The 27,679-nt window shown below is 43.5% G+C and overlaps 1 protein-coding gene across 2 annotated transcripts in view; it reads left to right on the top strand.

The window, feature by feature from the left end:
• GRK3 (G protein-coupled receptor kinase 3) overlaps positions 1 to 27,679 on the top strand; it is a 240,394-nt gene that overhangs the window by 137,096 nt on the left and 75,619 nt on the right. For both annotated transcript variants that reach the window (XM_066603907.1, XM_066603906.1), the window contains exons 4-9: positions 3,019 to 3,120; positions 11,097 to 11,171; positions 23,427 to 23,488; positions 25,552 to 25,603; positions 25,872 to 25,963; positions 26,226 to 26,325. In XM_066603907.1, coding sequence (XP_066460004.1) covers positions 3,019 to 3,120; positions 11,097 to 11,171; positions 23,427 to 23,488; positions 25,552 to 25,603; positions 25,872 to 25,963; positions 26,226 to 26,325 — 483 coding nt within the window. The remainder of the gene's footprint in view (positions 1 to 3,018; positions 3,121 to 11,096; positions 11,172 to 23,426; positions 23,489 to 25,551; positions 25,604 to 25,871; positions 25,964 to 26,225; positions 26,326 to 27,679) is intronic.

A 27,679-nucleotide genomic window follows, 5' to 3' on the forward strand; every position in this document is an offset into this window, starting at 1 on the left:
ACTGCTCACAAGTAAGAGTGGGAACGGACCTGAAGTTCATTAGTGTCTACATTGTTGTGGCTCGAAACATCAAAACAACGAGCAACCCCATATGTCACCAATGATATGCAACGCAATTCTCAGCTTGTCACTTAGTAGCAATTACAGAACGGTCTTGGATAGTTTTCCTAGATAATGAACTTAGAAATCTGTTGGGTTGTAACATAACGCTGTATATTTTGTATTATTACTGTGTTGGGCGCTTCGTCCCAAAACTTATCGTTATCAGAATGTTAATCTTTAGATATGACTGAGCAATTCCCCGTCAAATAAAAGCAAGCGCCAGTAAATATCCTTCAGCCATCATCTTACGTGTATTCTTTAAGGAACCCTTTCCAATCCAATTTTGGATTCCGGTTTTTCCTAAAAGGCTTTCTCTTTTTGCTGTTATGCAACAGCGCCATCTGCTGGCTAAAGCCAGTGTGTGTGCGCCAGAGAGGCTCTGACAGCAGAGTGGCTGGCAATAGATGGTAAGAATACCCTGTCGGACATCTTCTGACATTTGAAGCTGTACCAGCTTCAATCAGTATTTAGGAAGACGTCAGAAAGTGGATTGGAAAGGGTTAAAACTTTGAGAGACATCAACATGGTCATCATTACATCCCCCAAAGGGGCTGTCTAGCTTCCGAATAACATACCTGTTTTGCAATATGGAGCTGTAATAAAGCACCCATAGACTTGTATAGGGTCTTACTGTATCATTGTTTGCCTTTGATTTCAAAGGTATGTATATATTTTTTTCTGTAGTATTCTGTACGAATCCAACTAAATCATGACATAATCAGATGCTGTACTAAGGAGAATATATCCCACATATGGCATAGAACAGGTTATTGAACGGTGATCTACGGATTGCCTTCAGCCCCATAGTGCAGCTCTGCTATATGCACGAGGCCGGAGACATGTCTTCATTTTAGGAGGTCAGTGGTTTTCAACATGTTTCTAATTGCTAGTGCTAACATTATGCAGCCCTTAGTAGAGAATAATTATTTGTATTAGTCATTGCACATACACAGCTTAAAATTATAAAGCTACTGCAGAGGGAGAGACTTAAATAGATGTGGCTGTTTTTTTAGTTAATGGAATTACATCTATACTGCTCAGTACTGCTGTACACTGTCCTTCATGCTGATGTTATTACTGTGCGTATGGGAGACATCGTAACAGTTAGTCTCCAGCAGCCAGCTCATAGAGAAGTGGGAATTAGAGATGCAGCCTGCAAAATGGGGAAATTGGTGATAAAGGTCATATAGTTGCCAAATATATATTTTTTCCCCTCATTCTCACACACAGCTACTTAATGTTGCAAATCTAATAGGTGGCGCGGCAGAGGTATTGTTCCATCTTTCTTATTTGCATATATTTCCCAGAAGAGCATAAATGGCCTTATACTTATCTCCTCACTCACGTTCTAGGTGCTCTTCTTAAACAGTCATGACCCCCCTCCCGACTCACATCATAGGCCTTTCATTAACCAATACACTGTGTATGGCCGGAGATTTCATGCTCAGCTATGTTATTAAACAGCAGAAAATTAAAAAGCAAAGAAAAACAAACCGCGGTCCTAATGTGGGGTAAAGCAGAATCACTGTAAATAATAGCAGCCGTGTGCTAACTGCTATTTATTATGCATTTAAATATGATTGGCTAATTCTGAACACAGCCACATCCCCAAATATAAGAGGGTGTTCAGTCTTTTGCAACCATATTGTTTTTTTTGTACATTCCAAGTGATTTTGGTTTGTTTTTTATTGGAATTGACCAGATAAGATGGGTCACACGGAAAGTGACAATTAATTTTCCATTAGACAATCTAAAACGTAAGCAGTGATTTGTTGTTTTAATCCATCCGATCCCCCCCCCCCCTTGTGATGGTGACAACACATCTCCCTCCTGTTATTGAAACATACATTCGGCTGACCTAAATGGGGCAGTTTATAGGGGAGTCAAGGGGAATATCAATTATTTTGACAACTTCTATCTGATATGTACTGTATGGTCAGCTTAAAGGGGTTGTACTAAAATCTAAAGTTATCCCTTATCTATAGGATGGGGGATAACTTTATGATCATTGGAGGTACAAGCATTGGGACCCTCATCGGTCCCAAGGACAGGGATCCTACCAGTCCCTGAATAAATGAAGTGGAGGATGCGCACACTCATACTTGGCAGCTTCTGGCACTGTCATTGAAATGAATGGAGCAGCAAGACTCATGTCTATCCTTCTCTCTATTCTTATGGGGACCGTCTAGACCCCTGTTTTTGGGATTGGTGGGGATTTCGGCATTCGGACCCCAGCGATCATGAAATCATCTCCTATCCCATGGATACAGGATAACTTTAGATTTTGGTACAATCCCTTTTAAGCTATCAGGGTAGGCGCATTACACAACAAACGCCACACTTGACTCCAACAGATATTAAGTCGATGGAATCCATCAGCTGCTTGCGGCATCCATCATATAACAATGGCCACAAAGCATTCTGGCCTTCATTCCTAACAGAAGCTATAATCCAAGTGTGGTCATAACCTAAATCGTAAAACTTGTTGCAATTGGGTATACAGAGTAAGACCATGGGACCAATCCTAGATGAACTTTAATGTCATCTTGTCCTTTGGAAAGTGAAAGGTGGAGCAGAATATTTATTACTGTTATTTGCAGAGGCCTTTTGGTTGTGTTACTGGTGTATTTTTTAATCAAAATGTACTTTTTATTAGTTATTGCTCATCTCAAACATAAGGCTGATTAGACCAGACATGTTATGGCCTTTACTCCATGGTCCTCCATAAATTCTTTTAATTACTTTTTAATGTGTCTTCGACTTATGTTCAGCAGAGCTATATATTTATTTGCTATGGTAATTTATAATTAGATCATCATAAGTCAAACATACTTTGTAGCCCTGAATTAATGAATGTTACAAAATGCCAAGAAGTTGTAGTTGACGCGAGGCATTGATCACCTCTCTCTGTTTTAGATAAAAGAGTATGAGAAGCTGGATTCTGAGGAGGACCGCCTTTGTAGAAGTCGACAGATTTATGACACATATATAATGAAAGAGCTACTATCTTGTTCACATGTAAGTATTCTCTTTTATCTTCCTATCTTTCAGGCAGAAGTTGTTTAAAGCCGGCACTTGGTCTCCAGGCATTTCAGGCGTAAAGCGGGGAGCGAGCAGAGGTTTTTGCCCACTTTGAGCAGCCTTTAGATTCACTATTATGATGCAGGAAGGAGTTGCTGGTACTCCGACCAGACACCCCATTCGATGCTCTAACCGTTGGTACAGAGTGTATAATAATGGCGTATGGCAAATATTGTATTGGCTAAAAGAAGTATCTGTCCTGAGCTTGTCTCCACCAATGTCATGACTCGGGGGAACAGTTATTCATAAGTTTCCATACCCATGTGGACTATGAGAAGACCTCACTTACAAAAAGATATTGGCAACATAAAGCGAGTCCACAGATAACTTAAAAATGGTGGTAGCCTTTCAAAATTTACCAGAGAGTAGCTAAGTGTGAAAAACAAACAGAAAAAAAACATGACTAGCCTACGTGTTGTGCTATTACATGGACCCTATCACAGAAACCACCTAGAGGGGCATTCAAGCAATCCTGTCACAGTAACTGATGATGAACACACAGTTATAACAGAGGAGATCACAGCTCGTTTTCCAGATTTATACTTCTAGTAGCTTATTCAGGTGTATATCAAAGGTAATGATGATTAAACTGTCCCCCAGCAGGCAGAAATGGTATAGCCTCTAGCTAATGCTGTGATTATGCATCACCGGATTGATGTGAAAGTGAAACCAAAAAAATCTCACCATCAAGATGGTGCCTGATAAGTATCGGACAAGAGGGGTGCACTTCATGGAAGTGGCTGCAGTACAGAGAGGAGACTTCCAGATTGTGACTTAATTTCCAAATAGAGGAGGAGCAGAAGTATTACCGATTATACAAAGCAAACCTAAGTGAGCGTACGAGCTGAATGAGTGTGCTGTCTTCTAAAGTGTGCTGTTTCTTAAGTGTGGTGTTTGGGATTAGTGGAATTGCTGGGTGCATCTTTCCCTCTTTTATTTGCATTTGTATATTTGTGTTTTAGATCAAGTCATAGTAATCTTTTAGCTGATACATTGTTTTAAGGGCTAATGCTGACGGCCGGATTTCTGCCGCGTTTTACGTGGCAGAAATCCGCGGCGTTGTCCTGCAGTTATTAGGTTCTATTGAACCTAATAGCTTAATGTTCACGCTGCAGAATTCCGCGGAATGAAAGAAAACGCGGCATGCTCTATTTGCCGCGGATATACGCGCGACTGGCTTCTATTGTAGTCAATGGAAGCCGGCCGTCACACTATACTTCCGCTGTAAGCACAGTGGAAGTATCGCGTGAATACGCGTCTCCACCGGCTGCGTCATCAGCCACTGCCGCCGCTTCATGCGCTGTATTGCTCATGCGCGCCGGCCCAGCAGACAGAATTCACGCAGCTGATCCGAGAGGTAAGTATGGGGGTTTTGGGGGGCGCCGTGGCGGATTCCGCTGCGATATTCCGCTGACAGTCCGTCACGGCCAAGGGCGTGAGGCCTAAGGGGGTATATAGGAGGGTTATATTGATAAACATTGTTACATTTTAAAAGCACAGTTTAGTCTGCTTGTAGGTTTGAGTCTACATTGCTTAATTTGGGTCTGGGTTACCCAATTGGGGTGTGCTGAATTGCATCTGTGGAACTTCCTGTGTCCATTGCAAACAGAAGAGGAGCAGAAGTGTTACAGATAGTTTTTTTTTCTTTATATAGCACTTAAAGGGGTTGTCCCGCGCCGAAACGGGTTTTTTTTTTTCAACCCCCCCCCCCCCCCGTTCAGCGCGAGACAACCCCGATGCAGGGAAGTAAAGAAAGTTTACCGGAGCGCTTACCTTAATCCCCGCGCTCCGGTGACTTCAATACTTACCGCTGAAGATGGCCGCCGGGATCCTCTGTCTTCGTGGACCGCAGCTCTTCTGTGCGGTCCACTGCCGATTCCAGCCTCCTGATTGGCTGGAATCGGCACGTGACGGGGCGGAGCTACACGGAGCTGCTCTCTGGCACGAGCGGCTCCATAGAAGACTGCTGAAGACCCGGACTGCGCAAGCGCGGCTAATTTGGCCATCGGAGGCCAAAAATTAGTCGGCACCATGGAGACGAGGACGCCAGCAACGGAGCAGGTAAGTATAAAACTTTTTATAACTTCTGTATGGCTCATAATTAATGCACAATGTATATTACAAAGTGCATTATTATGGCCATACAGAAGTGTATAGACCCACTTGCTGCCTCGGGACAACCCCTTTAAGTGGGTGTGCATGGCTGTCTTCTGAAGTGTGCTGTGTACTTTGCATTCAGGGACTTTGGAATAGTCACTTCTATTTGTTTACTGCTTATCGATTTGAATTTTTGCATATATTACTTTTATCTAATCTATCTGTACAATCCCTATTTTGAATGTGCCCCATGACTTACAAGTCGTCCAGTGTACATCTTGTGCCATGTACATACACCTTGAACAGTCGTTCGAGGGTGCATACTGCTGTATGAGATGTGAGTGTGTTGTACATTTGGAAGCCCAGATCCTGGATTAAATGCACAGCTTGCAACACTGAGATCCATTGGCAACTTGGAAAGGGGTTTGCTGCTCACTGAGCAGGCATTCGCTGGGGTAGATTTTGGGGAATTAGTGTATCCTGACGCCACTTGAAGGTATGGGTGTGACAGGGGGAACGCCCCTCTCACACCCATAGCTCCCGATTGGCTCAAGTATTGAAGGTTCTAGTGGCGTCTGTATGGCAGGCAATGCATGCTGCTAGGAGCTTAGCAGGGGTGTCTTTTCATCATATCTGGAATCCCACAGGTGGCAAGATGTTCCGAGGTACTGGCCACTGCAATCCTTGCCTTTCACCCCTGGAGTAGCCTTTCCGCTGTCCTTCCGCCGCTGAGAGCGGCTTCACCGCTATCCTCCCCCATTAATGAGCACTGCCTCATATGCATGCCAGGCTCAGTGTGTGCATCGGAGGACAGGTGAAAATTATCGACAACCTCTCAGCTGTGACTGCAGGAGCGCTGAAACTGACCGCCAGTAGCGGTTGGGGTGGGAGGCCTTCATGTCAGCAGCGGAGGTCCGGGGTGGGGGGTTACTGTGAGCAGCGGAGGTCCGGAGGAGCACAGCAGTAACAAAAATTGGAGTGTGAGCGGCAGACAACTTCATGAACCTTTGCACGCTGCTGGGACCGGAGGGGAGGGGGGGGGTGAAACCTGACACATGAGCACGCTTCTGGGGGCCAATGTCTGCAGCGAACCAGGAATGCACTTCTGTTCCTTCAAATTGGAAAGGCTGCAATGAGCATACATGATGGAGTACAGTTTTCTACTGAGCGCTGAGGACCTGCAGGCAAACGATGCTGCCTGCCAATCAGCTACATGGGGCATCACCCCCTGTCAATCTTGGCTCCACCAGGACTTCCTGGTGGCGTCAAGATACACTGTACCAATGTTGGGGTGGATGGTAGTATGGGAGTGCAGGATGAGCAGGTAGCTAGCTGGGTGACAGTCGGAAGGAGGAGTAGAGAGAAGAGATCCAGGGAGGCTAGTCCTGACCTGGCACACCCCAACAAGTTTGCTAAGTTGGCAGATCAGAGGAATGTCATTACAGGATTAGCACTGCTGCAGCACAGCATGGCCTCTGACTGCCAGGGGAATGTCTGCTCCAATAAGAAATGGAATAGGAGCGCAGAGCAGGCTAGACAGGTCCTGGTAGTGGGAGTTATTAGGGTGACAGACAGGCGATCTGGAACAAAGACAAGGATCATCAAACAGTGTGTCTTCCTTGCTTTGTAGTTTGACACATTGCAGATTAGTGTGAGGGGCTGGTTGGGATCCAGCGATCATGGTACACATTGGCACCAATTACAAAGGTAGAAGTAGATGGAAGGTCCTTAAAAGATATTTCAGGAAACTGGGATATAGGCTTAGGGCAAGGACCTGAAATACTATCTGGACTCCATGCCACACCAGAAAAGCAGCGTAAAATTAGGGAAGTAAAAAAGTGACTCGAGTTTATGTAGGAAGGAGGGGTTTGGGTTCCTGGAGAACTGGGCCAACTTTGCTGTTGCTACACGTTCTATTGTAGGAATGAGTTGCATCTCAATGGGGAGGGTGTAGCTGTGCTGAGGAAGAAGATGGCTAGAGGGTTGGAGGAGTATTTAAACTAGAGACTGGAGGGGTGGGGGGTAGAAGGAAGGCAATCATAGAGATAGAGGGGAAGACAGCATAGACAATGACCTGGGACTAAGTAATGAAAATGGCTGTGGAGCAGTAAGAGGGGTTAGTGCAGTCAGAACTGACAGAACAGTTAATAGGGATACACATTAAAAAATAAAAAATAACCAAAACATTATAACTGTTAGAAGTCTGACCAATAGGATTAACAAACTGAAAGTAATAATGTCTCAGGAAAACTATACCATAGCAGGAATAACGGAGACCTGGTTGGATGAAAGCTGTGACTTGGTGGTGAACTTACAAGGTTACGGTCTATTCAGAAGGGATCATAAGAACAGGAAAGGGGGATGGGATTGTCTTTATGTAAAATCCTGTTAAAAGCCCACACAATGGAAGGATATATGTGAGGGAGATAATAAAATCCTTATAACGGTTTTCTATAGACCCCCAAATATAACAGAAGTCAATGAAAATCCATTACTGAGGCAAATAGATAAGGCAGCAAATCACAATGAGGTAATTATTATGGGGGACTTTACCTAACTGGAAAGCTGCAACCTGCGGATATCGTTAAAGTGACAAGTTTTTGTCAATAATTAAAGATAATTACTTTACCCAACTTAGACAGGACCCAACTAAAAGGAGGGCCATTTCGGACTTAATATTAACCAACAGATCTGACAGAATAACAGGGGTTCAGGTTGGGGGGCACCTGGGAAATGGTGACCATAATATAATACATTTCCACTTGTCTTTTAAAAGGGAGTTTTATCGGGGAGCTACAAAAATACTAAACGTTAGGAAGGCAAAGTCAGATCAGCTCAGAGATGCCCTTAGGTCCAATGTCCACCGGTGGATTTTTGCTGCAGAATCCACAGCGGGCGTTCCACTCCGTATTGTGCAGCAATAAGCCTCCATAGCATGCTATGGTAAAACGATCATTCATGTCTATGAGCGGAAACCATTTGCAGTTTCCGCTCGCGGTTAAAAAAAAAAAATAACACAGCATGCTCCATTTTGCTGCAGTTTCCGCACGGACGGCATCCATTGAATTTAATGGAAGACATCCGATATGCGGACGGGCCGTGGATTCCACGGGGAAGCAGGTGTTTGAAAAAAAAAGTACTGCGCATCTGCGCCGGCTAGCACTTCCGCACACATCCATAGTACAGAAAAAAGACCGGTAAGCGGGATCCTCTGCCACGGGCAGGGTCGGATTCCGCTACGGGCTTCCGCATGTGAAATCCGACTCGTCCGTGGACCTGAGGCCTTAACCTTATTGATTAGGACAATGTCCTCAAAATAGGAGTGCAGACAATAAATGGGAAATGTTTAAAAACTTTAAATACTTATTGTGAGGGGTTTACAGGAAGAAAGGAATTGGGAATAGGAGAAAACCGATGTGGCTTAATAAAGATTTTAAAGGGGGCAATAAACTACAAAAATAATGCGGTATAGTCAATGGGGTCCATCCAGTGCTGTTGTGATCTGTCCAAAGACAGAGACGTACGCCGCAGGGAGTCCCCTTTCCTGCTCCCTGATCATGGGGATAGGATCACGGGGAGCATCAAAAGATGAGAGATCAAATGGATCATCAAACTAAAGAGAAGCACTACTGTAAAATGGGAAACCACTGGGAAACACTGACGTGGAAAAGGACTTGAGGATTTTAATTAACTGTAAACTTAATTGGAACAACCATTGTCAGGCTGCTTCCAAGACAAATAGGATCATGGGGCCCATCAAAAGAGGTCTAGGGGCGCATGACTACCATTGTTCTTCCTCTTTACAAGTCACTGGTCAGACCACACATGGAATATTGTGGACAGTTTTGGGCATCGGTACTCAAGAAGGACATTATCAGAGCTTGAGCGGGTTCAAAGGTGGGCAACTAAAGTAATAAACGGAATGGATGGACTACAATACCCGGAGAGGTTCTCAAAATTGGGCTTATTCACTTTAGAAAAAAAGACAGCTGAGGGGCGACATAATAACCATGTATAAATATATCAGGGGACAATACAGAGATCTCTCCCATCATCTATTTATATCCAGGACTGAGACTGTAACAAGGGGACTTCCTCTACGTCTAAAGGAAAGAAGGTTTAATCACCAACATAGAAGAGGTTCTTTACTGTAAGAGCAGTGAGATTGTGGAACTCTCTGTCTGAGGACTTGGTGATGGCAAACTCGATAAGAGTTTGAGGAGCCTGAACGCCTTTCTTGAGTGATACAATATTACATGTTATAATCACGGATTACTTCATGAGGGTCTGTGGTCCGGGGATTATTCTGATTGCTGGATTGGAGTCAGGAAGGGATTTTTTTCCTTTAAATTAGAAGAATTGGCTTCTAACTCATTGGGCCATCAGGTGAGGGGTGCAGGCATGGACAAATGTGTGTTCTCCAGAGTGGCCTTTTTAAGTGTATATGTTTGTTTTACATTCTAAGCGTTCAGTCATTTATGCCTTCTGTAGTGCAGTTATATTAAGTTATGTTTACTGATTAAATAGCAATCACTTGACTTTTTAATTACATCATTTTGAGAAATCTGTATAATCTGAAGGTAAGCGTAGGAATACCTACCTCTGTGAACGTCACTGTGGGGTTGTCGCCCTTCTATTGGAATCCTGTAAGCTAACGTCTACTGGTGCCACGGACCAGCTAATAACCTACATGCTTGAAGTGGTGCTTCATTGAAAGGCTTTTAGCTACAATCTTGATCATAGGGTCTCTGAGAACAGCTCCGTTTCTTGTCCTCCATGGAGAACTGGTTGAGATTAATGAATTTGTGGGAAGCTATGAGCGTGAGCGCTTGGCAGTTCCTGTCACTCCCATTCATTTTAGTGCGGAGCTCCGTGGCACGGTATCAAAGCAACACAAAGGACCTGACAGATGCCTGTTATTCCACACATGAGGAACTGGACACAGCTTTTTTTTTTTTTCTGTTTTATGATTAGGAAAGGAAGGCTTTCTCGCTCTGATTTTTATTTATTTTTTTTGCAAAACTGATTCCTACTTCTGTTAAATACTTTCAACATTTTTGTGTATTTTCTATATATATCATGGAGTATGATGAGCTCTTTTAGGTGTTTTTTCCATAGTAATTCCCAATAGACAAGTGTTCAAGCATGTAAACAGATACTGGTAACTTTCTTCTGTCCCATAGTGCGTCCTGAAGATAGAGTAGCCCGTATTACTGATTTTCTGTTAATTTCCAAATAATAGGATTGTGGAGGACGTTAAACCTTTTTTCTCTTTCTTGGCCAGTTTAAAGAATGCTTGTTACTTGCTTTGTCCTTGGTGCGCCGCGTGCCGTGAATGCATGCTCTAGGGAATTGGTTACAAAATCGAGTTGTCACTAACAAATTGCTTCATATAATAAGTGGTCAGATAGGATCAGCTCCACATTTCGCAGCTTGCCCTTGGGATTCAATCACGTAGACCTCAGCGAGCACCTAACCATTTCCATGTTGTTACACGGCTAAGCATTTGTCTGATCTGGTAAACAGAAAATGCTGGGTAAAGTTTCACAGGGCAGGTAATTGTTACATTGCTGTTTATACGTGTTTTTATGTTTTTTACGTGTTCTGAATGGGGGCTGCAGTGAACTCATTTGAGTTGCATTTACATTAGTATGTGAATAAAATGAATCTTTCCCTAAAAGGATCATTCTTATTAACGAGAAGATCCAGTATGTTCATCGATCGGACACATGAACTGACATCGGAATATTATTGCAGTATATGTGGCCGATCAAAGAAATCTATGAGATAATGACCAATTTATTGTTTGTCCATAGCCATTCTCTAAACAAGCTGTAGACCACGTACAAGCTCATCTTGCGAAGAAACAAGTGCCGCCTGCTTTATTTCAGGTAAGAGGTGATAAAGCTAACTATACAGTTATGGTGACTCTTATGTTTAAGGCGCTGTACAAATTAATAGGTGTTAAACTACATATAAGCTGCAAATACTACTACGTATATAACCACATTACATATATAAAACAGGAATGGTCTCACTGTGTTAGCGGATGTTTACATCGGCAGAGAGGTCCCTGTCGGAAAGGGCTTACAGTGGAAGGAGACCGTAGGTGGGGGTAGGAGGTGCTCCTATTGTTGTGGCGGTTGGGTTACAGTAGGTTGTAGGCTTGTTTGAAGAGTTGGGTTTTCAGGATCCCTTTGAAGCTTTTCCAGGTGTTGAAGAGTCTGATAGGTGACTCGCTGGAGACCATTATGTGAGAACACACAAAGAGTAGAGGAGGAGTCTTGCGAGGACTGGAGGTTATAAGTGGGGAGGTATCAGTGGGGAGATTAGATCAGAGATGTATGGTGGGGACGTGTTGTGGACAGCTTTCTATGTCACTCATAATAAACTGGATTCTCGGGGTAAGAGGCAGCCACTGAAGGGATTGGTGGAAAGGAGAGACACGGGAGCCATGGATAAGCCGGGCAGCAGAGTTGAGCGTGGATTGGAGGGATGCAAGGGCATTGAAGGGAGACCACAGACGAGAATGTTACTATAGTCTAGACGGCAGATGATGCGGGCATGCACTAGCTTTTTTGTTGATTTGGGGTTGAGGAAAGTTTATCTGAAAGAAGTTTTTGAGCTGAAGGCGGCGGGAAGTTGGGGGGAGAGGGGGTTTGTATGTGCGGTCTGAGGGAGAGGGTGGAATCAAATATAACACTGAGACATCGGACTTGTGGAGCTGGTGAGGGTATGGAGCCATTGATAGTGATTGATGGGTGCGGTGGGAGTGTAGAGTGACGTGGGGGAAAGATGATTAGTTCAATTTTTTCCATGTTACATTTTAGGTATAAGGAAGATGAGGAGGAGGAGATGGCCAATAGACAATGTGGGATTTTGGATAGCAGGGAGGTAACTTCTGGGTGAGAAAGGTAGATTTGAGCATCATTGGCATAAAGGTGGTACTGGAATATATGGGATTGTATGAGTTGTCCTAGACCATGGATGTAGTTGGAGAAAAATAGGGGTCCTGGTATGGAGGCTTGGGGGGTGCCAAAAGAGAGAGAAAGGGGCATGAATGTGGTATTTAAGAATCCATACAATTATACATTAGGGAACTCTCATTCGTGTCATTGTCTAATACTTTGGTCCTATTGGAAGTTTAGGAGCAGGAGGTGTTGATGCAGCAGGCCAATTCCTACTATTTGATTTGATAATTGATATGAAAGGGAATTGTTAATTAAGCAGTTTTCACATAATCGTTTCTAAACCTGAGGCTACACTTTCCCACAGCTCTGATCTCCCATATGACGCGTTAGTCAGCCTCTGCATGGATAGATTTCACATGGAATCTGCATGGATTCCATAGGAAATCTGTATTAATTAAGCCCCCCATTAATTTACATGAGAACCTGTACCGTAGTCTATATGATGTGGATTTGAAATCTGCATTGTAGAAAATAAAAAGCGACATGCTAAACTGTGTGCTTATCAGCGGCAGGTGTAATGCAAATCCCCATCAGAAGTCCAGAGGGGAGCTGCATGGATTTTAGGATGCGGCCCGCTCCCGTGGGCTGCAAACTATCACAGCCACAGCTGATTTTTCTGATGTGGATCCGACAGTATATTTAGATGTGGATCCACACATGGATGTAACCCCTGACAAATCTGCGTGCGACAGCCAGACACTAGAATTAACTTGTCAATTAGAAACTAGAAAATGTGAACTACGGCACATGACTTTATAGAAAATGTAGGTGCAGGATCAGTGCACAATTCCGCATTGTAAACCAGGCCTAAAAGTAGCTAGTGCAGCAGAGCTTCCTGTTACCATCCCATTCATCCAATGCTCTAAGTAATAAAACCATTCTTTTCAGTTGCACAAATCAACTAGAACATGATTGTATGTGCATGTTGGGTCATTTTAGATCTATAGGGAATCTGGAAAGTCTTCAGACCCTTTCATTTTTTTTTTACATTTTGTTATGTTGGGGCCTTCTTGGTACAAATCTAAATAAAAAAGGTTAACATTTTCCCCATCATTCTGCACCCCACAATGACAAGGTGAAAAAAAAACAACTAGCGTTTTGCATTGACATAAGTATTCACACCCTGTACTCTGTAGTTAGTTGAAGCACCTTTGTCAGTGATTCCAGCCTCCAGTCTTCTTGGTATTCCACAAGGTTTGCGCACCTGGATTTGGGGATTTTCTGCCACTCTTCTCTGCAGATCCGCTCTAGCTCTGTCAGGTTGGATGGGGTTGTCTGTGAACATTTTCAGGTCTCCAGAGATGTTCGATTGGTTCAAGTCAAGACTCTGGTTGGGCCACTCAAGGACGTTCACAGAGTTGTCCCTAATCTACTCCTGTGTTGTCTTGGCTGTGTTCTTGGGGTCATTGTGTTGTTGGGAGGTGAACCTTCTGCCCAGTCTGAGGTCCCTTGTGCTCTGGATCAGGTTTTCATTAAGAATATCTATGTACAATGTTCCATTCAGCTTTCCATCAACCCTGACCAGTCTCCCTCTCCGGGCCGCTGAAAACCCCCCAGAGCATGATGCTGCCATCACCATGCTTCACCGTAGGATTGGTATTGGCAGGTGATGAACAGTGACTGGTTTCCTCCACATACTCGTATAAAACATAGAATTGAGGCCAACATATTCCGTTGTACTGTGGATGACCGCAGTCTTCCAGTTTAGTTTTGTATTTTGTTTAAATTTCTTGCGCTGCCCCTTCGCACTGGTGCGTATATGCACCTCCCATACACAATGTAATTGCGTATGGGTGGCAATGGTTACAAGCCCATAGAGAACGATGTGCTCTTCCGCGCATAATACACTGCGTTCTTTTTTGCGCTTGCGTATTATGCAATTTGTACACACAAATGTGAGTGAATCAGCATAAGGTAATGTATTTGATTGCCAGACGTGTTGACCACACGCGAAATGCGTGGTAATCTTACGTTCATGTGAGCCCAGCCTTAGGTGTCTACACAAAAAGAGAAGTTGACCTATGCTCAGTGTGGTACCTTTAGACTGGCCAATTTCAGCCCCATGATGAGTGCCGATTGACACCTGTTTAAATTGGCTTCCCTTAGGCTGGCTGTCCATGAGCGATATATCACTGCGTTATCCGCGGCAATAATCCGGCCACGGGTAACGCAGTAAACGCTTTCTATAGGCTAACTATGGAAAGCACAGCCTGACATCCACAAGCGGAAAATCATAGTGATTCTCCGCTTGCGGGATTAAAATGGTGGCATGTTGTGATTTGCCGCAATCCTCCGCGGTGAGCCTATCTATTAGATAGGTTCATCATGGAGACCTGTTGGCGCTCCCCCCTCCTCACCCGCTAGCGATATTCCGTCACGGCCGTGGACAGGGGGCTTAAGACTGATAACGAATAGTCCTTTACACGATGTACTATCGTCAATAGGGTTTTTATTCTTCTGCATAACAGATGAGATTAAACTGTAAATGAGTGCTTGCTCGTTAGTTGGCTGATCACTGTCCTATTTACGTGGATTGGGCATTCATCCGGTATCTGCCTGTGTAATCGACAGATCTCATTGTAGCCCATCTACTGAAGTCTGAAGTTTATGCTTCACTGTCAGTTTGTGTGTCACCGTGTTTTTATAACATTGCCTGACTATTAGTCCCCCTATTAACCTCCGAGTTGTTTATTTCTCCATGGTTAAAGTAATGTTTTTCTATATCGGCCTTGGTAATAAGTGAGAGGATTGATGCTTTTTATTGTTTGTGGCCTAGAAGAGCTCCTGAGACATTCCACATGGAGATGCTGATGGCTTCACAGCCATTGACTAATTTTTACTCCCCATGAAAAGCTACACTTGAGCATCCGTACTCACGTTCAAAGAACCGCCGATACGTTTTTTGGAAGGGAAATTCATTAAAATAAAAGGACAGCTGGTGAAATGTTACTTGACTCAACATTGCTCTGGAGTCCAGTCAGTAAGCTGGAGGCATCCATGTACAGTGTTGAGTACTCGGAATAGAGACCGGACTGTAGATGTTGGTGGCGCTGGACATATTATGTCTGGATTGTACCTAGTGTAAGCACAAAAATCCCATTGTAAACTATTAGAATTTTTTTCCCAAATTTTGCTCTTTCTACAATTCTACAAATATTCTGTGCAAATTATTTACACCAAAGATATAATATTTTTCCTATCGTATGTCTGTAGAACAGGGCGAGAGGCATCCAGTGCACCTAGACATCCACTGCTGCCCCTGGAGCCATCTGGTTCGTCACCTTTACAGTAATTTATCTACTGCAGTTAGGATAGGAAACAACTAGTCCTAGTGAGTAAGAACAAGATACAGAATGTTCAGTAGTCTTAAAAATTGATTTTAAAAAAAAAAACATTTTCAACTTAAGGTTGTGTTCCGGTCTGCATCAGAGCTTCCAGCAAGGTTGCCAAGACAAGATACTTCATTCTGTGCCAGTAGGTTTGATTCATTATAGTCAGTGGGGTCTGACAGGTGCTGTTCGTCTCAGTAAAGTAGTGAATCCGGCACTTCGGTTACCCCTTAGGGCTCATGTCACTTCTAAAAGCCTTGTTCACAATTGCGCTGCTAAAAAAAAAATAATAATAATAATAGTTTTACAACACATTTATATGTACTCAGAAATGGTACCAATAAAAACTACAGTTCGCCACGCAAAAATAAGTGCTCATACACCCATGTCGATGGCAAAAGTTAAAAAAAAAAAAAAACTTATGGTTTTTGAAAAGTGGAAATGAAAATCCCAAGAAAATTGTTGCGTCCTCAAGGCCAAAACAGGCCATGTCATTAAGGGGTTAATTTGTTCAGCTCTTTTTATGGAGTTGAACAACGGAAATTAGCAGCGCAATTGTGAACAAGGCTTTTAGAAGTGATATCCGCAATTTGGTCATAAAATTAAGTGATGTTAAACACTCGTGTATAAAATAGACTCAAGTATTCCAGCGGTGATCTCTTTATTGGCTGACCAATAATGTTATATTTACAATCGCACAGAGGCGCCGTCATCAATAAGGGGATCGCCTCTGATACGTCTGTGTCTTTTGTACAGGGTATATAACATCACATAGATTTTCCTTGCTAACATGGTACCGCGCTGGTCATAATCTAGTGATTATACTGGACTGACCTCGAGGTCTTCTCTGCATAGAAACCTTATATTCTTCAATGATCATAAAGCCGGGCTCACACGAGTGTATGGTAAACGCATCATTTTACTGGAGTATGGAGCTGCGATCACCGTGATCGTGATCACATATGCCTGCACATGACAGCGTATCTCATTCACGCTTCCTGGTTTCTCCTTTTTTTTTTTTTTTTAACTTCTTTTGTTTCCTAGTAACATGCTGATAAAATTCCGCGCATGCACAATGTAACTGCGCATGTACAGCGGTTTCACATTCGCCCATAGAGAGCAACAGGGCTCTATCGCGCATAATGCGTGGTAATGGGATTGGATCACTGAAGATGTATTTTTATTGGCTCTATTCATTGTGTATTATGCATGTTTTAATGTGCTATGAAATTACTCGTGTGTGAGCTCGGCATAAGGGCCCCCACCCACTTGCGTTTTTTTAACGCTGCAATATCGCTGTATTTTTTTTAAAGCGATTGTCAGTGAGACTTTCTAATGTTAAAAATGCATCGCAAGTTGGTGCTTTGCGATTTTTGTGTGATGCGTTTTTAACATTAGTAAGTCCCACTGACAATCGCTTTAAAAAACGCAAGTGGGTGAGAGCCCTAAGGCTGACTTCACACCTGCATTGGGGATTCCAGTTTCCTGCTCCATTCAGGGAGACAGAAAGGAAATCCCCGTGGTCAAACAGCACAGTCTCTGGATGGAAGCGAACAGTGCTGGACGGGCTCCATTGACTATAATGGTGTCTGCCTGCGTTCCGCCCAGCTGCCGGGCTTTTGGGTGGAAGAAATAGCGTTACATGCAGCACTTTTTCTTCCGGTATCTTCAGCTGGACCTGTGAGGGAACATCCGGCCAAAGGCTCCAACACAGATGTGCAAGCGGCCTAACCCTAAGGCCTCATGTCCACGGGGAAAATCAGGCCCGCCGCGGATTCTTCATGGAGAATCCCACAGCGGGTCCCTCCTGCCCCGCGGACATGAGGCTAAAAATAAGAATAAACTCACCTGTCCGGACGCTGCGGATCTTCCCTCAGTCACGGCCGAATCTTCTTTCTTCAGCCCGGCGGATGTGCTCGGCACGCCGGCAGCATGTCGCGCGCATGCGCCGGGCACATACATCGGGCCGAAGAAAGAAGATCCGTCTGTGACGGAGGGAAGATCCGCAGCGTCCGGACAGGTGAGTTTTAATTCTGGTATGGGTGTTCCGCAGATCCGGATGGCTTCCATAGGCTTCAATAGAAGCCTGGGGGAGACCCGCTCTAAAATAGAGCATGTCGCGTTTTTTTTCCCGCACGCGGATCCGCGCCTGAAGGGAAAAATGACATCCGCAGGTATTTAACTACCTGTGGGTGTCCAATGCATCCCTATGGGGCACGGATCCGCGTGCGGGAAATACTCTGCGGATTTAAAATAATCTTTTCCCCGTTCTCCATGTAGAATCTGTAGCGGGTTCCTCCTGCCCCACGGACATGAGGCATAAAAATAAGAATTAACTCACCTCTCGCACGCTCTGGATCTTCCCTTCGCCGCGGCTTCATCTACTCTCCGTCGCGGCCGGATCTTCTTTCTTCGGCTCGGCAGATGCGCACGCAACGTCGGTTGCGTGCCCCGCGCATGTGCCGGCCTGAAGAAAAAAGATCCGGCCGCGACGGAGAGAAGATGAAGCTGTGGCGAAGGGAAGATCCGGAGCAGGTGAGTAAATTCTGATTTTGGTCTCCCACGGATCCGGACGCCTTCAATAGAAGCCCGCGGGAGCCCCGCACGAAAATGGAGCATGGTCCAGATTTTTTCATGCTCCATTTTTTTTAAAATCACTTTTATTGACCATCCGCGGGTATTTATCTACTATGGGATGCGGATCCGCGGGCAGGAGAAGAGTTAAAATCCGCTGCGGATTTTACATTTTCTTTTGCCTGTGGACATGAGGACATTAGTCATATGTCTTTATTTCACAACACGATCAGTAGAAGACAAAAAATCCTCCTGCGCTCTTTGTCTGGGGCTTTTTGCAATCCGAAATAGGGACTTCCAAATCACCAAAATATACAGTGAAGTATATTTTATTTATACAAAAAGGACTATAACAGTCTTGCAACGCGTTTCGACGCTATTCAGAGCGTCTTTTTCAAGCATGACATAACACAATCTTAGTTGCTTTATATAGAGTCACTTACTTTTCCTCCATGTGCGGAGTCCAGGGCTCTATATAAAGCAACTAAGATTGTGTTATGTCATGCTTGAAAAAGACGCTCTGAATAGCGTCGAAACGCGTTGCAAGACTGTTATAGTCCTTTTTGTATAAATAAAATATACTTCACTGTATATTTTGGTGATTTGGAAGTCCCTATTTCGGATTGCAAAAAGCCCCAGACAAAGAGCGCAGGAGGATTTTTTGTCTTCTACTGATTGTATTTTCCCCATTGTGGGGTGTTATCACCCACTGGGGTTTTTTCCTACTGCTGCATCTCCTTTAAGGATCACTGGGGATCCTTTTTTTGCAAGAAGAAAACAGCTTTATTTCTACAGGCAAACGGGGATCATCGGTGCAAGCGGGTTCTTTGCGTTCACGAAGAATCCCGCTGTGCACCAGGTGAGTAAAAATCCCCTTTACTTCGGTTCATTTGTGTGGTGGCGCGGATCTATATTTGTGATTATTTCACAACACGAAGATTTTGAGGAAGGAGGGTGGGTTTTCTCGTTGCGGGAGCCACCATCATCATTTTACATTTATATTACAATTCATTGGACGGGCACCGAATGCCAATTTATTGTTTAATGTATCCTGGAAGACTGTGGGAAGAGAGACCGGACCATTTGCATCTAAACACCCTCACACTAAACAGCCTCTAAAAATGGGAAATATCTCATTTCTGTAATAGTTGCTATCCGATGAGTTTCTGAATGTGGCCTGTGGAGAAGTTCTCGTCTCCTCTGGAGGTGGTGCTTGTGCTCGTTGGAAGGCGGCTACACCAGGGAGGTATTTGGGGATGTCCTGCAGATCAGCACTCATGACATGGCCTGGAGTAGGGGATTAATCTTATCTAATGAACTTCCCCAAAGTGCTCTGCTCTGGGCTCAGTCACTTTACTACTTAGTAGTGTTACAGTAGTATTCCCCTGACAAGGTTAGGAGAAAGTGGCAGGAAAGGGACTCGCCTGACTAGAAGTGCAGGTCATAGCAGATAATAAATCTGTAGCTCTCCTCCTCGGGATCAGCCATTGTCAGACAGTAGGTTTGCAGGGTAAATTATTGACTCCAGTATGACTTATCTCTACAGTAAGACTGTGAGCACTTTGCTGATGTTCCTTTATTGTATTACAGCTACATGCTCCATATATCTTTACTGCAGCCCTTATAAAGGAAGCCTTGTACCTTCCCTCAAGAGTGAGGTCCCACGTTGTACTTTCCCCTCAAGAGTGAGGTCCCACGTTGTACCTTCCCCTCAAGAGTGAGGTCCCACGTTGTACCTTCCCCTCAAGAGTGAGGTCCCACGTTGTACCTTCCCCTCAAGAGTGAGGTCCCACGTTGTACCTTCCCCTCAAGAGTGAGGTCCCACGTTGTACCTTCCCCTCAAGAGTGAGGTCCCACGTTGTACCTTCCCCTCAAGAGTGAGGTCCCACGTTGTACCTTCCCCTCAAGAGTGAGGTCCCACGTTGTACCTTCCCCTCAAGAGTGAGGCCTCCAATATTATTTTTTTGTCGCTGTGTGAAAGAGGCCTTAGGGTCTCGTGTAGCGCAGAGTGCTAAGACAGCAGAAATGCAATCCTAAATTCTCGCTCACGACCTGATCGTTGCAGGTTCAATCCCCACATGGTTCAGGTAGCTGGCTCAAGGTTGACCCAGCCTTCCATCGGTAAATTGAGTATCCAGTTTGGTGTGGCGTAATAAATAAATTACTCGGAAGCGCTACGGAATAAGTTGGCACTATACAAGGATTTTTATTTTTACTTTCAATCTTTCTGTAGAATGTGGATGAGTGTCCTGTGCAACAAGCCACGTCCATTTCAAAATTACATGCAACACAGGCAGATTACACAGCAATTTTCAGTCTTGCTCCACAGTCTTTATTTTACGCTTTGTGTGAACCGCTTACAATACTGCACGCATTACCATAGAGACAGGAATAGTATGAGAGGGGGTATTGCAAAGACCAACAAGTTAGTGATTTAATCCAATAATACATCTTGGTGGTATGTTGGCTGCCTCTGTCTGTGCCAATAGGTTTAATGGTGCCTGTTCTTTCCTCCCCTTTTATTCTAATTTCATTCTAGTGAAGAATTAAGCTGCTATATACAATCTGAGCTCTGAACAGACCGCTACCTTGTTATATACTCAGAATATAAAAGCAAGTGTTACTGTCCTACATGGGATGACTGGTAGTGTTCAGTACGATATGACATAGTCAGTAGGAGAATAATACAATCTATGTTGGACATAGATTGCCTAAAGGTGCTTTTAGACAAAACAATTAAAAAATCGTTCAAACAAGCAAAAGTGAGCGATGATCGTTTGGTCTAAACGCGAGTCAATGACTGAACAACGAACTAGAGTCGTCTGCTTTTCGTTCGTCGTACATTTTTTATGCAGGCATAGAAATAATCGTTGGATCGTTCACTTATCATTCGGTTTAAACAGCAATCGTTCAGGCTCTCTTCACTTATGTATGATTCTCGTTTGACTAAAACGGGCTACAAGAGTTAGCGGTGACGTCACTCGCCTCTGCAATCGAGAATCGGCTCGTCTAAAAGGACCATTATTGCTTGCATATTACTCTTCTCTTCAAGGTGCTGTCTGACCTTTTACTATTGATGACCTACCCTTAGGACAGGCCATAAGTAGTTGATTAGTGGGGAGCCACCGCTCAGGATCCCTGGCAATCAGCGGGGTCGGAGCAGGAAGTCTAATAGGTGCATTCGCTCCCATTAACCCCTTGAGTGGCGGGTTTCCTACCACCCTGTCGTGCCCACCAGGGCAGGTTTTTTAAAATGGTCTAATCATTGAACTTCAACTAATTTTGCAGTTGCGTCTCAAGAGCCATAACTTTTTCATTTTTCCATTGACATGGCCATATAAGGGCTTGTTTTTTGCGGGACAAGTTGTGATTTTTTTAAACAGGGGGGAGGAAAAAAAGAAATGGGGAAAAAAGAAAAAAAGGGGCCATGTCATTAAGGGGTTAAATAATGCATTAACTTCCTTCTCTGGGTCATTACGACGCATGGATACCACATGTGTGATTGTATTTTTGATTTTTTTTTACAAAGTAAAGGGAGACAAGTGTTTTTATTTTATATATTTTTTTATTTTTTAACTTTTTTTTTTTATTTCTATTTTTTTTGGTCCCTTTAGGGGACTTCCACAGGGACCCATCAGGACCCCTGATCACATTCCGGGGGTCCGATGGTGACAGCCCTTTACATGCTGCAGTGACAGCCCTTTTACATGCTGCAGTCACATAGACTGCAGCATGTAAAGGGTTAACACAGCAGAGATCGGAGGTTTTCTCTGATCTCTGCTGTAAGAGCTAGTACCTAGCTGTCCTCTGACAGCTAACAACCAGCTCTCCCTGCCACAGAGACCATCGGCTTGCTTCTGACAAGCCGATGGTCTCTATGGCAACCTGTAAACAAACCAGTGCGGGAGGTTGCCGGCATATCGGCAATATCTTCTGCTGGTTTTTCAAAGCCCTTGCACTGCTCTGTGTGGGTCTGTGTAGGCAGAGCACAGTGTCACAGCTTGTGGCATTGTGCTCTGCAGCTCCCATAGTGATACATAGCCCGGAAATCTTCCGGGCTATGTTGCTATGAGCAGTGGAGCTCGTCCCGGAACATTTCCGGGCGTGCCACTCAAGGGGTTAAACAATTAGCCAGACATCAGTTGAGGTTTGAACACACAATCGTTTACTGAAAGTTTGTTTCATAGACAGGCATACACATTTTAGTCCATATCGCCCGTTCCACTTGTTCAAACCGCTCACACACGCTCCGTGACACCGGGTGACGGATGAAGGATCTTTCAGAGAACCTTCTTTCAAAGAAAGAATTTCTAAGGTGACAGACTTCTTTCCATACAATGATGGCCCGTCAACGGGCAGCTGAAATGATTGATCATCGGTGGTGATCGTTTTGGACAAAGTCATCGTTGTCCATTGTCATGTGACTAGGTTGCCCTGTTATCTTGCATCGACCCTCAGTCATAACCTGTAGTATATGTCAGAGATGAACACTTGATTTGACTAATAGAAACAGGCAGTGGAATCTTCCCTAAAATCTAAAGCGAAAGCCCTCCAAAATACCATCTCTTTTAGGCCATTCCCCATCTAGATCAGATTGTCCTACAATATGATTTTTAGGTGGTCGTCTCTGAGAGGTTTCACATCATATTGAGCTACTGTAATTTGATTCTCAGCCCTGAAAAACAGAAAACTTCACAAAGGATCTCCTGTTCAGGATATTAATTATGGGGGCAATAAAAAAAATTAATTTGCGATGCAGTTAGCAGGAGTGACCATTAGATGGCCGCAGCTAAAGGAAACGGGAGTTATTGTTAAAACTGGACTTTGTCATTGCCGTTATTCTTTAGGAAACTTTCAGATTTACTAGTGAATATTTTTTATCTGCATGTTTGCTTAGAAGTTGATTAAAAAATGAAAGTGTGAAGCTGAAACAGTTCATGTGAAAAAAAGGATGAGGTAGAAGAGTCCACGTTTCCTTTACATAATTCTGAGTCTGTAGCCAAGTGCCATTGATACTAGTGAGCCTAACACAGGGGCCTGGTTGGGAAATGTGACCTCTGAGCCACTTGTTGGGGAGCGGGGTGTTGTCCATTCAGTCAACCAATGTATACTTACAGTTTAGTGACTTGGTCGTCTTGGCTAACCTGCCCATTTATATTGCGTATGTATTAGGTTGACAAGATTGTAAGCTGTTTGTTCTTCAAGGTCGCAGTGCTTGTTGTCTAATCCTTGTTTAGCCCTTTATCACAGTCTCTCATGTTGTTTCTTACAGCCATACATAGAAGAAATATGTGACAGTCTTCGGGGAAAGATTTTTCAGAAGTTTATAGAAAGGTAAGAACCTGCTTTGTGAAACTTTGTGAAACTTTACATCAGGGAGTCATGGTGTGGAAAAATACAACTTGAGGTTGAATGATAGCAGAAACAATCGTTCGCCCTCATACCGCCGATCCTCTGAATCGGCACCGACTGACCTATTATATCGATTGACACCCATTCAGGAAGGCAGGGGATCCGGTTGTGTGAAAGGGCCCTTAAAGTGCTGTATTCAGCAGATACTTTGACACATTTCCATTGACTCCTTAGCTAATGATATTCAATGTTTGCACTTTTCCGAACAGTCATATATTCATTTAATCTTTCTTTTAGAGATATGTATCTGGGATACTTAGTTACTCCATCTGCTTCACTTCAGCTGCTGCTTTTGAAAACCAAGATTAGTTACTTCAAGGGAGTCTGTCAACAGGACTGCGCCTTTAACTTGGGGCATCTAGAAGATGCCCTAAAAGCACACGTCTGCTGGGGCTCCTGTATGCTGGGTGGCTGAGGAGAACTTGTAGCCAAATCAGCAAACACATCAAAAATCTCAGTTGCAATATGAAAATCTTTATTCACTATAGAAAGTCTATTATTCTCTTTGGGTAGGACTTGGGTTGCAAAATTTCCAACCGTGCCCCATCGATGAAGGGGCTGTCTAGCATGGGAAACCCATTTTCATACAAGCTGTTGGAGAATTCTGAGCTAACAGGAGAGGGTTCCCCCATTCAGGATCCTCATTTATTAGCCACATTCAAGAGCCGATACAAGTCTCTGAAAGGACCTGGTCTGCATTACACAGACACCCCATTGATTTTAATGGAATAATGTGTAATAAGTAATGTCTCCTATGGTGGCGCCGCAGAGAAACTGAACTTTTCTTGTCAAGTTTTCCCACAGCTGATACCTGGAGTTGATTGCAATACCAATCTGGGTATGTCAGCCTGCAAAGTAATTATGCCAACCGTGCCATTTGGAGTTATACATTTAGTCATACTCTGACACTAAGGATAACTTTCCCCCAGAAGCCGTATTCCGCATCACACCAGTTTAATAACATTTGGAATCTTTCAAGAGTTATCTTTTCAAATGTGGTCGGACTGTTTCACCAACATGGCTTCCCTATGAAAGTGCTTGTGCAATGGAAAGAGGGAGACAAGCTGCTGTCAGATGACTCTGGCCGTGGTTTACCTCTAGATTGAACAGAGGGTCAGGCATGTTGGATTGTATTTTCCCTGACCACTGCTACCATGGTGCAGTCTAGAGACCCCTTACACATTAGACATTTCTTTAATGCGTATGCTCAGCTGTAGTTGTCTCTATTATTTAAAGACTAGAACCACCTATTTTCTTTTAATTTGTGCATATGCTTCCTAAATGCAAAATTTAAGAATGTTTTAAATAGTTTTCATTAAAATTCTACTATTTTGCTGCTGTAGATTGTGTGCAACTCTTTCACATTGCTAGCTGTCTTGCTGCTTCTGATGTAGCGCCAACAGTGCAAAGTTCTTGATTGTGTCGCTTTTCACCTCCTTCCTCTTAGTGCTAAAGATGGCAGCGGGGAGGAGAAGTTAGTTGTAAATGGCAGATGGGGCAAGCATCCAAGTCTTAAGGAAAAGCAGATCAAAGAGGCTGAGGAAAGCACAGGGTGAGGGAGGAGGGTGAATTACATACAGTGTACAGACCGAAGGGCACGCTTTTCAGCATGAGTGTCTGTCGGCAAAAGGCAGAAGAGCTCCCTGATGGGAGAATGAGCAGAATTCAGTAGAGGAATGAAGCTGTGCACATACAGAAGAGTTAGTGAAGACAGCAGCAACCTGGACACACAGACCACACATCCTGCATGTATCACTTGGAGGAACACATTCACATAAGAAAAGTCCGAAACTAGCAGTAGGTTGTAAACTACATATTGGGAGGGTCTGAAAATAAAAATGCATTCCTTGTTAAAGGTGTCCATACATTTGTATTAGTATGAATCCCATAACTGATTCTAGATCCTAGTTATGCATAACCCAGTGAGCTCTGTGTAATTGCCCTTTGTGAAGGATGTTTTCTAAAATCGATTGTTCTCTCAACAGCGATCGGTTTACTAGGTTTTGCCAATGGAAAAATGTGGAATTAAACATCCATGTAAGTATAAAACTGTATATTGTATCTGCCTATTTTTTTTTAATTGAAGGGGCTCGGCTCGTGAACACATCACCAGCTATCATCAAATGTTATACTTTACCCCGCCAGGAAATAAGGCTGAAATTCCCTTTAAAATCCTCCAGTACATACGATCACATCACCTTTATATATGGTGCTTAACTTCATAGAGATGACCCTCAGTGCTAAATTCATCCCTAGGCGTTTTTACAATTGCTTCTAGTCTAGTGTATTATTTTCTGGTTTGCAGCTTACAATGAATGACTTCAGTGTCCATCGAATCATTGGGCGAGGAGGATTTGGTGAAGTATATGGATGTCGAAAAGCAGACACTGGTAAAATGTAAGTATTGACCAGAACAATCCTTACACGTCCGTCCGCACTTTCAGGCTGGTCGTACGCACACATTTTGGTTTTTAAAAGTGTCCAATCATGGCGTCATGATATCATTACAGTACATTCATGCGAGACAGCTTAGCCGCCACCCAGTACCGACTCCCAAACATTCTGGTCATCTGCAGGAGCTTTCATGATCTATAACCTTTTGCTAATTGAAGCTTAAACCTTTTGCTTGACTACCCAACATACTTCTGTCTCCTTTCAGGTATGCAATGAAATGTTTAGATAAGAAGAGGATTAAGATGAAGCAAGGAGAAACCTTAGCCTTAAATGAAAGGATCATGCTGTCCCTGGTCAGCACAGGGGTGAGTGTCCCGCATTACCTGCCCATGCAAGCGGGCCAGCTTATTGATTCCTGATTCTATAGAGTTTGTTAGGGGCCCTTTTACACAGAATGATTATTGTTCAGTTAATCACTGGATCGTGAGAAACTGCACGATAATCATTCAATGTAAACGCAGCCGACGACTGAATGACTAACTGTAATTTGTTCTTGTATCATTCGTCCAGTTTATGTAGCAGAAAAGCGTCCGATAATCGGCCTGTAGAAACAGGTAGCTATTCATCTATGAATACAAGTGGGTGGCCGCTAATTATCTCTAATGTGCTCCACCTCCGTTCAGTGAGTGATTAGCGCTCTTGTGTGAAGGCACAGGAGTAATGCTCATTGGGACAATTGTCCTACCCAACAGTAATCCTGTGTAAAATAGCCCTAACGCAAAGTAATTGAAGAAAATTTCTTTGAAGAGGTCTCAGTGAGTCGTTAGGCTTTAGAGTCATGATAACTAGGTTAGATGTTCTCTCCCATTATTATGGTCTCTAAGGATTTTGTTAGATTGGCTACCACTGTTCTGCATTAGCTAAAGTAAACTGAGTATCATTTGTTTGCACAGGTGGGCGTTTGTTCATGCAAGGAATTATCTGCCCATCACGATTCCATTGTCTTCTTCTGGCTTGAGTCTCCTTGTATATGCAAGACAAATACACACTTCCCCGTCCAGTTTGCAAGCCGCTCAAAACACTGCACGAATTCCATTCAAATGGAACGAATTTTGAGCGGCTTGACAATGGTTTTTATGCCGGCTAAAAACCAGCAGCAAACGACAAGTGAACAAATAATGCATGATGCTCACTTTTGGCTGTTTAAACAAATTTTAAGCGATAATTGTTGTGTGTAAATGGTCATTTACAGTGTCAGCTTAGGGCGTTTATTACATGTGGGCCGGTAGCTTCCCATAGTGTAAATGTTTTCCCAATAACTGCAGTTTACAAGTTACCACACTCATGTAATAACATTTCTTTGGCTCAGTTTGTATAGGAATTTTTGTACCCAGCAATAAACCCACTTATTGCTTTTCAATATAAATGGTTACATAAGAAAAAACATACTACAAAGTAACATGACAAAGATGCTGGTCATAAAGGAACAGAACGTGTCAAGTGTCAACAAACGAACAAAGACCAAAGTGTTTGCCCGATTCCACTTTCTACCTGGATATTGAGTATTGTTCATATATGTGTGACAGATGTTCAGCTTATTAAGTAAACACTTTTGAACAGCCACTCGTAACATACATTGTGTATCTTCGTACTGCTGGGGGTAGGAAGCCTTTCACATTAATGAAAGATCTGAGCTTGCCATGAATAATTGATGCTGCT

This window comes from Eleutherodactylus coqui, chromosome 5 (assembly GCF_035609145.1).
Source record: "Eleutherodactylus coqui strain aEleCoq1 chromosome 5, aEleCoq1.hap1, whole genome shotgun sequence".
Lineage (NCBI taxonomy): Eukaryota > Metazoa > Chordata > Amphibia > Anura > Eleutherodactylidae > Eleutherodactylus > Eleutherodactylus coqui.